The 13,069-nt window shown below is 40.5% G+C and overlaps 1 protein-coding gene across 4 annotated transcripts in view; it reads left to right on the top strand.

Annotated features, from left to right (window-relative positions):
- The window catches only part of JAM2 (junctional adhesion molecule 2), a 61,136-nt gene that overhangs the window by 41,338 nt on the left and 6,729 nt on the right, over positions 1-13,069 (top strand). For all 4 annotated transcript variants that reach the window (XR_009612458.3, XM_060640319.3, XM_060640320.3 and 1 more), the window contains exons 4-7: positions 946-1,098; positions 2,720-2,922; positions 4,772-4,871; positions 11,195-11,302. Coding sequence is in view for 3 of the 4 variants with exons in the window: in XM_060640319.3 (XP_060496302.1) it covers positions 946-1,098; positions 2,720-2,922; positions 4,772-4,871; positions 11,195-11,302 (564 nt within the window). In the remaining variant the exon portion in view is untranslated. The remainder of the gene's footprint in view (positions 1-945; positions 1,099-2,719; positions 2,923-4,771; positions 4,872-11,194; positions 11,303-13,069) is intronic.

Genomic DNA, 13,069 nt, shown 5'->3' with positions numbered 1-13,069 from the left:
GTCTCACATTTAGGTTTAATCCATTTTGAGTTTATTTTTGTGTATGGTGAAAGAGAATATGTTTTGTAAGTATGAGATGAAACCAACAATGACTGAGACCTAGAACACAACACCCCCAAAACAGGACAGAGAACAGAAGAAGGCGAAGTCCGTGGAGACCCTGGACCCTTCATGTCTCAGCTCATTTGTAAAGGATGTAAAATGCAATTGTTCTTGCTGGCTCAGTAGATTAGACTCTTGAGAGAAAGGAGGAAGGGATGGTGTGGAAGTGAGGTGGAGGGTCATTGCTCAGTCGTTGTCATGTTACCCTATGTCCATATCACCGTCTAGAAAGCTAGGCCATCACTAACAAGCCTAAGGAGTTAAGACTTAGGCTTATGGGGAGGGGAGTGGGTAGAGGGTAAATACAACTACCTTTAACTGGCGCTTTATTTTTTTTTATTTGTTTTTTAGTGTTTATTTATTTTTGAGAGACAGAGAGACAGAGTGTGAGCAGTAGAGGGCCAGAGAAAGAGAGAGGGAGACACAGAATCCGAAGCATGCTCCAGGCTCTGAGCTGTGAGCACAGAGCCTGATGCGGGGCTCAAACCCACAAACCGTAAGATCATGACCTGAGCTGAAGTCAGACGCTTAACTGACTGAGCCACCCAGGCGCCCCTAGTGGGGCTTTATTTTTAATTTTTAATTTATTATACACTTCTTTCCACTTCCTGTTTTTCCTGTTGAATATGTAATGAGCTTTTAAAGCATTGATAATAATAGATGACATGCTAAAATAATTTGCCTCAAAAAATAAAATAAAATAAAATAAAATAAAATAATTTGCCTCAAAATAATTCAGTGCTTAGAGGCACAAATAGAATAAAAGCGAGGTGACTTGAGGAAGGTAGTATAGGGAAAGTTAGTTGCATTCTTATTAACGTCATTGTCTTCTTTTTCTAAAAGGTGATTTTAAATATCGAGCTGAGATGATAGATTTCAGTATACGGATCAAAAATGTTACAAGAAATGATGCTGGGAAATATCGTTGTGAAATTAGTGCCCCATCTAAGAAAGGCCAAAACCTGGAAGAAGATACGGTTACTCTGGAAGTACTAGGTATGATGCGCTTGTATCTGTGGGATTACTGTTGTCCACCCTCCCTCCCTCATCCCCCAGCCCTGGGCAATGAGGCAACCTGGGGCCCCAGTCAGGAAAGTTCTAGAAATCAGCACCTTTCCTGCAAAATCTTGGCTGTATCTCCTCTTCACCTCATTTGCTGCTGAAATTTTACTCTGACTAATTTTTTCTGACAAGATCTCTTATCATTTAAGATTAAGGTGAATCTTAATGGCCCTATCCTGTACATAGGAGCAGTTCCCCTAAGAGTTTATTTTTCAGTACCTTTCAGTATATGTGGTATATCTCTTACCACATAAAATCCTATCACATGAGATGATGGAAAAGCAATAAAACGAAAAAGTAGGCCAGAGAAAGAGTTAGAGGTTATTTGGTAAAGAGGGGAAATTTACCGTGCAACTAGTATGTGTTAGGCTCTTTCACATATGTAATTTTACTTAATCTTCACTGACAACTTCAGTTTTATAGATGAGAAAACAGAAGCTAAATGATTTCCCAAGTCTACACAGCCAATAAGTGTCTGGACCAGGATTCGGACCCTGGTGGAATTAACTCCAAAGCCAATATATTTAGTTACTCTGAGACTCATCGATAGATCCTAATAGCTCATGCTGACAGTTAGTGGAGGAACATGGTCTTTTCTTCTCCATAGATATTAATATAAACTGTTGATCATAGAGAGTCAAATAACTCCTCTTCCTTTTTCTATACAACCCAGGGTCTTCCTAAAATGCTAGCGATGCACCAGTATAGTAGAAATTTAATTCAGAAAACCTTGCAGGAGATTCAGCTGGTACATGAGTCTTCCATTGCTACAGAACAAATGATCACAAGCCTAGCAGCTTAAAACACCAGCCACTTATGAGCTCACAGTTCTGTAGCTCAGAGAAGTCCAGGAGGTAAGGCCGTGCTCTCTGCCTAGGGTATCACAAGGATGAAATCAGGGAGTCAGCTGGGCTGAGTTCTTGCCTGGAGGCTCCGCAGAGATGCCCACTGCCAAGCTCACTATTGTTGGCAGATTTCAGTTCCTGTGGCTGCACTACTGAAGTCTCCATTCCATGCTGGCTGTGAGCTGAGGGCCACACTCGGCTCCTGGAGGCGCCACGTCTCTTGCCACGTGGCCCTCTCCACCTAGAGTCCGACAAAAGCATGTTGAATCCTTCCTGTGCTTTGAATCTCTGACTTTCCCTTCTGTGACCGACCAGAGAAAATGACTTTTCAAGGGGTCATGCAATTAGGTCAGACCCATCTATGTTATCTCCCTATTTTAAAAGACAGTAGATCTGGGACCTTAGTTACAGCTCCAAAATCTCTTCGAAGTAGTACCTAGATTAGTGTTTATGGTCTAGAATCAGGTCCAGAAATGGCATATATCACTTTTCCCACGCGCCATTGGCCAGAACTCATGCATGTGACTCCATCTGGCTGCAAGGGGCCTGGCAAACGTGGTCTAGCTGTGTCCCCATGAAGAAAGGAAAGGGATCTCTTGAACAAGTAGCCAGTCTCTATCCCAGGGGTCCAATAAACCCATCTTTACCTGGCTGTTAAAATTCTTGTTTAGCTTATAAATAACCAGTGCCGTTTGACTTCCATCCTTCAGTGGCTCCAGCAGTACCGTTGTGTAACGTCCCCAGCTCTGCTCTGAGTGGAACTGTGGTAGAGCTGCGATGTCACGACAAAGAAGGGAATCCAGCTCCTGAGTACACGTGGTTTAAAGATGGCGTCAATTTGTTAGAGAATCCGAGACGTGGCCCCCAAGGCAGCAACAGCTCATATACAATGAATACAAAATCTGGGACTCTGGTAAGGTCATGATAAGCATTGGCCTAATAGCAGTCTTGTGTTTGGAGAAGAAAAATTATTAGAACTAAAATGATGGAGAATAGAGGGCTGATAACCATTGCTTAAGTGGAGAGATGGAGGGGGGTGCCGGACAGATGGCACATGCCCACGGAAGTGATGGAAAAGGAGATGGGAAGGCAATACAAAGAACTAACAATAATAATTTTAACAACTGTCAAAAGGTTCGTTCCTTCAATCTACACGCGCACCGTAACATTTAAATACCAGATCCTCTGGGAAATAATAAAGCATATTGTTGGCTGTGGCTCCTTGAGGAGGGCCGCACTCCAGCCCTTGCAGCGTCAGCGGGCTCAGTCAGCAGGTCCGATGAATTTTACACTGAGAACTTGGGCAGAAGACCTGCCGTCACACTTCGCTATATTTACTTTTCAAATTTATTTTTTCTCAGAGCAGGTGATAAAAGCCTCAAGGTGAGTTTGAAACGATATAGATTCACCTTCCCCACTTAGCCTCAACCCTTGAAATATCTTATGATGTCAAAGGGAGGCACCAGGGCAGGACAAGGATGGGTTATTTCCTGAGAAATAAGCAACAAAGACTCCAGCGGATGGATGATAATGACTTCCTTTCAATTACTACTTATGCACCAGTAAATCATTTATGGTTTTAGTCTAACTTGTTGTGAATACTTACCCTTGGCCTTACATTCCTGGTGAATATTTTTATAGTCTGGCTTTGGGGACAGTGAGAGATGATTTCATAAAGTGAAATACACGAGGAGAAGCTTTCTGTCCTATCATGTTGAAGTATACAGAAAAAAAGGGCGATGTGTAGGTGGTGGGTGATGGAAAGGGAGAGAGAAAAGGGAGTTCGTGGATCAAAAGCCTGGTTTTTAGGAACATGTATTGCATGAGGATCTAAGACAATGAGGAGGTGCTCCTTAGAGATTCGTGGCTGTCATGGATGCAGTCCACAGTGACCACTGCAGTATTGAGGGTGTGACCAGGAGGGCACCGAAAGAATGATTCTGAGTACCCCTCTCATCCTCTGCACTGGCAGGATCCTTTAAGGTGTTCAGGACCCACTGCATTCCCTCCCTCCTTCCCTTCCTTCCCTCTCTCCCTCCTTGCCTTCCTTCCTTCCTTCCTTCCTTCCTTCCTTCCTTCCTTCCTTCCAGAAATTCACAAAGGGAATAAATCCACTAATAAAAACTACGAAGCCTATAATACCAAAGTCTTACCTTTCAGTTATTGTGGCAGAGAGTAGAAGGAGCAAAAGTTAGCCCTTTATTCTTTCAGAATTTTCAAGAATTCTACCACGGAGAGGATTTGTAACCCTGTAAGCTACACCCATTAGGATTTTCCTAGGCGCTAAGCTACTTCCTGGTAGGACTTCTGGCCCTTTAGAGGAAGTGTTGATTGTTTGCTGCTGCAGCGAACTCACTCATGGCTGAGAAAACTGCATTAGCCCCTTCAGGCCAAGGAGGCCTGCCTTTCCGAGTGGTACGTCCCAGGACTTAGAAATACTGACAAAACGTCATAGTACCATGTGCTGTAAACTGTGAAAAATGCCCACTGCCTTCTTAACCATACCGCCTCCTCAGTATCACAAAACAAAGACACTTCCCCGTATATATTTAAGTCCTTCTCTGGCAAAATAAACAGGAAGCCTGGCTAATTACGCCTGGAAGTCATGGCAGATTTTTGAATTCGCGGTAAAGGTATAAAGGCCTAGGTGGTGAAAAAGGAAAGGCCTACTGATGGCTAAAATTCAAGGGATGCGGTTGCTTTAGGAGTCTACTTAGAGATTTATTGCTTAACATATATGTTTGTTTTCCTTCCGCAAATAGCAATTTAACACTGTTTCAAAACTAGACAGTGGAGAATATTTCTGTGAAGCCCATAATTCCGTGGGACGTCGCAGGTGTCACGCGAAGCGAATGCAAGTAGGTAAGCATGAGATACCGGGAGGAGCAGTGGTTGGCAGCCAGAACGCACGAGTGCTTGGGGAGAAGGAGCAAGGGGTAGGATCGGGCCGAGTGATTGGAAAGATAAGCCAGACGGAGTGTTTAAAATTCGCTTGGACATGATGTGTTGCAAAAAGCACACATTCTGTTCTTAGTTCGTCTCCCAAACGAGCCAAGAATGTTTAGCATTATACTGTTGAAGTTTCTTAATTTTTCAGATAATTGTTTTAAAAATATGCTTGTCCAGGCGGCCTTTTTCAAACACTGTGACTGTTATAAATTGCGCAGGGTCAAGGATTCGGTATGGTGTTGGATTTCTAGCTCCATCACTTCCTAGCTACATATTCTTGGGCAAATTATTTAGCCTCAGCTTCCCCAAGATGGAAGTAGTAACACGCTGTCTTCATAGGGTTATTATGAAGATTCAAATAATCAGTATTTGAGGGGGTGCCTGGCTGGCTCAGTCAGTACAGCATGAGACTCTTGATCTTGGGGTCGTGAGTTCAAGTCCCATGTTGGGAGTAGAGCTTACTTTAAAAAAAAACAAAACAGGGGCGCCTGGGTGGCTCAGTCAGTTAAGCGTCTGACTTCGGCTCAGGTCATGATCTCGCGGTCCGTGAGTTCGAGCCCCGCGTCGGGCTCTGTGCTGACAGCTCAGAGCCTGGAGCCTGCTTTGGATTCTGTGTCTCCCTCTCTCTGACCCTCCCCCGCTCATGCTCTGTCTCTCTCTGTCTCAAAAATAAATAAAATAAACGTTAAAAAAAATTTTTTTTAAACAAAAAAAACTCAAAGGGTTATTGAAATAGCACTGGCAGATTGTTGGCTATTTTAGTTGTTGTTATCAGATTATTATTGGTAATTTTTTTCAATCTCCTAAAATACAGTGCTTTACTTATCAGAGTAGGCTCTCAAGGCAAACCATAAGAGATCTTACAAAGAACAAACTGAGAGTTGCTGGAGTGTGTGTGTTGGGGGGGGGGATGAGCTGTATGGGCGATGGGCATTAAGGAGGGCACTTTTGGGATGTACACGGGTGTTATATGTACGTGATGAATCACTACATTCTACTCCCGAAACCATTATCATGCTGTATGTTAACTAACTTTGATTTAAATTTAAAAAAATGAGACATGTTAAATGTAGTCATGAATCCCTATTTGCTATAAAACATACCTGCCATATTTCACAACGTAAGCTTCTTAGAATTCAAAAAATTAGTACTCGGGAATCTTTTCAGATTATATGAGTTCCAGAGCAGATATTTACTTTCATTTTATTTTTAATAAGTGGGTTCAGTCCTCCCTTTGTGAAAGTCCTGTGTTTTGCAAATGGTTGTGTAATGGAGGGGGGTAGCCGGAGGTCGCACCTGCGGGGTGAAAGGTCACTCAGGAGGGCTGCACCCTGAAGCTGAATACCCATGGCTCCCCTGGGTTTAGGAGCTTGTCTTCATCTTTGTGAGGTCAGAAATTTGCTTTTTCGCTGTGCTCGGAGATATGCAGATACATGCACACTAATTTGTGTTGTTTATGTGCGGTTAAATTCTTGGCATTGTCTTTTAAAGAAAATATGATTGATCTTGTTAGAGGTCAGGATACCCTAACGTATAAGAAACTCAATAGGGTATTCTAATTTCCACAAGTGTCTTTTTGAAATTCAGAGATACTTATTATCTACCAAATTCACTCCAAGTGTTGATGGTAACAGTCAAACATAAGTGTTTGCTTAAAATATCAGAAAGCATCCCTCTTGGGGCGCCTGGGTGGCTTAGTCAGTTAAGCGTCCCACTTCAGCCCAGGTCATAGTCTCGAGGTTTGTGAGTTCAAGCCCTGCGTAGAGCTCTGTGCCGACAGCTCAGAGCCTGGAGCCTGCTTTGGATTCTGTCTGTCTCTCTCTCTCTGCCCTGGCCCTGCTCATGCTCTGTCTCTCTCTCTCTTAAAAATAAAAATAAACATTAAAAAAAAAAGAAAAAAAAAAAAGAAAGTATCCCTCTTAGTGCTGCTTTGGAGTTATCATTAGAAAAATTTATCAGAACATGTTTAAAATTAATGCATTAGTACAGTGTTTCCCCAACTTCATTCATTCACATACTATCCTCATGTTTTTTACGGTAGCCTTATTCCCCCTGCAGTATTACTGTTTTAGTTTTTTTTCTTTACATGGTCCCATTTAATTTCAGTGCCTAATGTAGTCTCACCTTAAGAAATCCTATCTGCGAAGGCATGGTTTTAATGGACTAGTGAATGTTTTTCCCTGGCCTGGAGTAAATAAATACATACTAGATGAAATTCAGTAGTTGGTGTTTTTTTAGTATCATCACTATAATTTCACTAGGATTTTACCATTATCTCCTCTTTCTGGTATAAGTTAGCTTACAAGTTAAAATTTAGTTTGTTTAATGCTCATCCATTGATCCTAGGTGTTTCATGCCCTTGGTTTGGAATGTGTATCTTTTGAAATCCGTAAGAATTCATGAAATCACATATCAAAGGTTTTTTTGGTAAACCATCGGTAGTAACTTGTAACCCCAAACAGAATCTGTTAACTGCTTTAAAGAAGCTCTTTTTGAAGTTCAGAAAGAAGGTAAATCATGGGTCTGGTGATCATTCCCAAGCTGTCCCTGTAAAACTCCACAAGACCCCACTCCCACTTAGTATTTTAACAGTTTGGCTCCTTTCCTTTCAGTGAGAATAATGATACCTTCCTTTCATACTGGACTTTTTTTTTTTTTTCTCAAAGAAAGAACACAATAGATTTGTGTGTGTTACATTTTCTCTATAGTAAGACATAAGGCGGCTTTAGAACTTGTTCTCAGTCTCGCAGTACATGGCAAATGGCATGAGAACATCTTACCTCTAACTTACAAGACTCCTTCCATTTCACTAAAAAAAAATAAAATAAAATTTATACTGTGTCTTACAGGAGAAGACATTTTTTTTTGTCGTTGTGAGATGTCAAATTCACTGTCAAACTGTAAGACAGATTTTTGTCAGATAATAACCTTGAGGTTGAAAACTCCACAGATACCACATTCTTTGACTACTGCAAAGAAAATAGTAGATACAGTTTGGTTCTAAGGAGTTTCATTTAGTTACCAATTTGCCTTAGATTATGATTATTGTGGATTTTTTCCCCTATTAATTTCATTTTGGCTTCGATTATGAATATTGTAGGGTGCCTGTCAGTTAAGCGTCTGACTTCAGCTCAGGTCATGATCTCACAGTTTGTGAGTTTGAGGCCCACGTCAAGCTCTGCTTGGGATTCTCTCTCTCCCTCTGTCTCACTAAATAAATTTATTTCTCTCTAAATAAATAAATAAATAAACTTAAAAAAAAAAAGAAAAAAAGACTGAATACTGTGGATATTGCCTCTCTGCTATTTTTATAAAGATTATTTTGTTTTTAAAGTTTATTCATTTATTTTTGAAAGGAAGGGGCAGCGAGAGAGGAGAGAGAAAATCCCAACCAGGCTCCTTGCTGTTAGCACAAAGCCCGACTTTGGGCTCAAACCCACGAACCATGAGATCATGACCTGAGCCAATATCGAGAGTCGGATGCTTAACTGATTGAGCCACCCAGGCGCCCCTCCTCTATTGTTTTAAGTAAATAAATAGGTGGGTCTCATTGACCTCTGAATACTTAAGCAAAATTGAACTGAGTTTATTTTTTAAAATTTTCTTAGAGGGGGAGGGCAGAGAAAGGGAGGGAAACACAGAATTCGAAGCAGGCTCTAGGCTCTGAGCTGCCAGCACAGAGCCCAAAGTGGGGCTTGAATTCATGAACCGTGAGATCATGACCTAAGCCAAAGTCAGATGCTTAACCAACTGAGCCACCAAGGTGCTCCTGAGTTGTTGTTTTGTTTGTTGGTTTAAGATTTTACTTTTAAGTAATCTCTACACCCAACATGGGGCTCGAACTTACAACCCTGAGATCAAGAGTCACATGCTCTACCAATTGAGCCAGCCAGCTGACCCTAAAAATGAATTGAGTTTATACCAAGCAATAAATAATGCTTTCTACTCTGGTCAAATTACTCAGCCTTTCAAAAGGTGTATCCAGTTTTCTTTCTTAAAACAATCAGTTAACATTTCAGAGATATACGAGAAAATTAATAACACTTGGCATTAGAAAAAAATTTTGTGGGGTGCCTGGGTGGCTCAGTTGGTTAAGCGTCCGACTTCAGCTCAGGTCACAATCTCACGGTTAGTGAGTTTGAGCCCCGCGTCAGGCTCTGTGCAAACAGCTCAGAGCCTGGAGCCTGCTTCAGATTCTGTGTCTCCCTCTCTCTTTGTCCCTCCCCTGCTTATGTTTTCTCTCTCTCTCTCTCTCTCTCAAAAATAAATAAAAATTTAAAAAAAAATTTGAGACCAGAGAGTTTTATGATAAGCATACTCAAATAATGTTTCTTTTAAAAAAATCTTTCCCAAAATGTGTGGTACTTTTAAATATCTAAAATTACTGTTGAGAAAATGCTACCTAAAATTTTCTCCAAGTTATTTAATCACATGCTAATTAATACTTGCTTTTAAAAACAAGAACCCTTTGAGGAATTGTTCCTTTAAAATGTATAGGTAATCTACATATTAATCAATACACAGGCAGTACCCAAATGACAGAGGAGTGGGGCTCACGAAATCCTTATGGACGAGCTGGAGAAATGTGATCCAAATTAAATATTTAGACGGATTCACACATAGTTGGATCCCATACCCAGAGGGTGTAATAGATCCTATTATATGAAGGGGGTTGTGTAATAGCCTCTTCCATAGTTCTTTCCCTAACAAAATCATAATCATCATTTTATTAATTACTTGAATGAGGGTATTTTTGAGGCAGTTCCCAATTACATAAATATTAATCTTGAAAGGTTAATAATCTAATTCTTGGACAACAGAATCTGAAAAAGCCTCGTAGGTTGGTAACAATGGTAGTGATTTCAAAGTGAGTTCCAAAAAATCCAGTTGTTTAGGTTAGAGAGAAGATGACTTAATAACAACAGGAAAAAGTCTTGGGGAGTTTAGTTCATTTTAAACCTAATGGGATGACAGCTTAATGGCATATATGTAGGTGGGTGTGTATATGTGTATATGTGTATATGGACACACACACAAGCCTCATTAAATTCAAGAAAGATGTTGCCGATTCTTAGTTTTATAGAACAACAGTGGCACAGCTTTCTTTGGAGCTGATTGAGTTTTCCAGCATTGGTGAAATTGACACAGATGATGATGTAGAAGAATTTTAAGTAGAATTTGGGGGGTATGTGGTGGTGTAATACTTGAATTCACTGAACTTTGAAGGTCACTTCCAGTGTGATATTTAATCTTTTGAAGTTTTACCTCTACAAATGACTGCAAGAGAATATACCATACGTATTATTTCTGAAGCTAGAGTTTCTTTAAATGTAAGATTCTTGCAAAACTTTTTTTTATTTAAAAAATTTGTTTAATGTTTATTTGAGAGAGAGGGAGAGAGAGAGACAGGGTGTGGGCGGAGGAGGGGCAGAGAGAGAGAGAGAGAGACACACAGAATCTGAAGCAGGCTCCAGGCTCCAAGCTGCCAGCACAGAGCCCAATGCAGGGCTCGAACTCACAAACTGTGAGATCATGACCTGAGCTGAAGTCGGATGCCCAACCGACTGAGTCACCCAGGCACCCCAGTTCTTTTTTTTTTTTTAAGTGTATTTATTTTGAGAGAGAGATTGTGTGCGCAAGAGAGGGAGGGGCAGAGAGAGGGAGAGAGAGAATCCCAAGCGGGCCCTTCACAGACCCTGAGGTGGGGCTCAATCCCACGAACAGTGAGATCATGACCTAAGCTGAAACGAAGAGTTAGCTGCTTAACCGACTGAGTCACCCAGGTGCCCCTCAAAACTTAATTCTGTTAATATTTTCTTTTTTTAAATTTTTTTTTTTTAACATTTATTTATTTTTGAGACAGAGAGAGACAGAGCATGAACGGGGGAGGGTCAGAGAGAGAGGGAGACACAGAATCGGAAACGGGCTCCAGGCTCTGAGCAGTCAGCACAGAGCCCAATGCGGGGCTCGAACTCACATACCGCGAGATCGTGACCTGAGCCGAAGTCGGACGCCCAACCGACTGAGCCACCCAGGCGCCCTCTGTTAATATTTTCAAGCAATTTTGAACATTGTCCTGGAAGTGAGTCAATTGAACAGGCTTTAACAGCATGAAACTATCCATGTTTATGGTATAGAAGCCAAGGGGAGCTTTTGTGATTTTTTTTTTCAATTCAATAACTACATCTGTCTGTCTGTTTGACCCAAATTCATGCATGGTTTATTTTGCATTCCAGACAATCTCAACATACGTGGCATCATAGCAGCTGTAGTAGGTGTGGCCTTTGTGATTTCTGTTTGTGGCCTTGGTGTGTGCTATGCTCAGAGGAAAGGCTACTTTTCAAGTAAGTGGATTTCACCCTTCTTTGCTAGACAACTTCCGGTGGATATAGTTTTCTTATGAGACATTGTTTCTCCCAATTAGTTCTAACAAACCCTAGATACTATTTTTCATTGGTTTTTCTGCAGAAGAAAATGTTCAACATGACATGTAGGTGAGTTATGAAGCACTTTGGCAAACATAGGGACAAAAGGCAGAGCTGCCTCATCGGAACATTCAGGAAACACCACAGAGTATGTGAGAGGCGCCCTGGAGTGGCGTAATGCCGCAGCACTTACTGGGAGATAGTCAACATCCATGGATAGTTCCAGTATATTTACATGTATTTAAGATCTCTTTACGTTAGGAATTACATATCTCAAGATGTAAATTGATTTCCACTTTTATCATAAGAAGTTTCAGTGAAATATTCTATCAGCGTCGAACAGCGGAATGTGGAATATCAAATTTAGCACCACTGTATATACAAGAGAATTATTCAATAAAAACAAGTGGGGGAGGGGCAAAGAGAGAGACTCTCTAGCAGGCCCCCCGGTGTCAGTGCAGAGCCTGATGCCAGGATTGATCTCAGGAACCATGAAGTCATGACCTGAGTGAAAATCAAGAGTTGGGCGTTTAACCACTTACTGAGCCACCTAAGTGCCCCACATAGTTTTTACTTCTTCAAGTTTAGACTTTTTATAACTCCACACCCCCATTTGATGATAAAATATGTTTGATATGAGTGATTATAATATGAATTATGAAAAAAATAATGTTTTATTCTCTTAACATATTTCTCTACTCCCGGTCTTTAAAATTATCTGAGAGCTCAAAAGCCGTAGAACTTCATCGCGTCCATTGGCAATAGTGTAGAAAGCAGAGTTTTTTTAAACAGAAGAGTACATTTATAGCATAAGCAAGTTTTAGACCCATTGTTTCACAGTGAACATTAATTTTAGAATTTAGGTTTAAAAAACATTTTATGCAACACAAAACTTAACCTATAAATAGATACTATGTCATAAAATGTTTCCATGAGCATTGTTTCAAGAATGTTCCCTATAATTAAGAATAACTGCTCTGTGAATTAATAGCTCTTTTCCTTAGTGCTCCAGTCTTAGACTAGTGTAAATGGGACTTTCTGCATGGAATCCAGCTGAGTCCCCCTGCTGGCCACCAGTGAAAGTACAGACAGATAAGATTACTCCAGAATTCTTGCCATCTTTATCTCCACTTGTAAAAAGTATCTGTCTGAATGTTTTTATTGGAGACTTGGTGAATACATTTTTCTTAAAATAATTAAAGATTCTCCTTGGGTATTACGAATTCATTAGTGAAGAATATTACTCCACAACCTATCCAAGGGGATCATTTTCTTAAACTTGCTTGCATTTCCGATAAGAATTGGCAAACTATGACCTGTGGACCATATCCGGCCTGCCACCTGTTTTTCTGTGGCCCACAGGCTAAAAATGGTTTTTACAAATGAACATTTGCAATCTGTTTGATAACAAGGAACACTAACTTTGAATCTTAATTAAGAGAAATGTTATTCCCTCCCCAAAGAAGAATTCTAGTCTTCCGATTAATAGACCTATACTTAAGACTTTGATTATTTTTATATGTTGAGTTTTATTAATAAAAATTTTCGGAAACTTGTTCTCTCTTATTATACAAGTACCTACATAATATCCTCAGTTTTACCTATTGGCCTACAAAGCTTAAATATTTGCCTAGTGGCCCTTTACAGAAAATGTTTGCCAACCTTGGTTAGAAAGTACGGATATAA

The sequence above is a fragment of the Panthera onca genome, chromosome C2 (assembly GCF_046562875.1).
Source record: "Panthera onca isolate mPanOnc1 chromosome C2, mPanOnc1 haplotype 2, whole genome shotgun sequence".
NCBI lineage: Eukaryota > Metazoa > Chordata > Mammalia > Carnivora > Felidae > Panthera > Panthera onca.
This window is presented reverse-complemented; position numbering and strand designations above follow the sequence as displayed.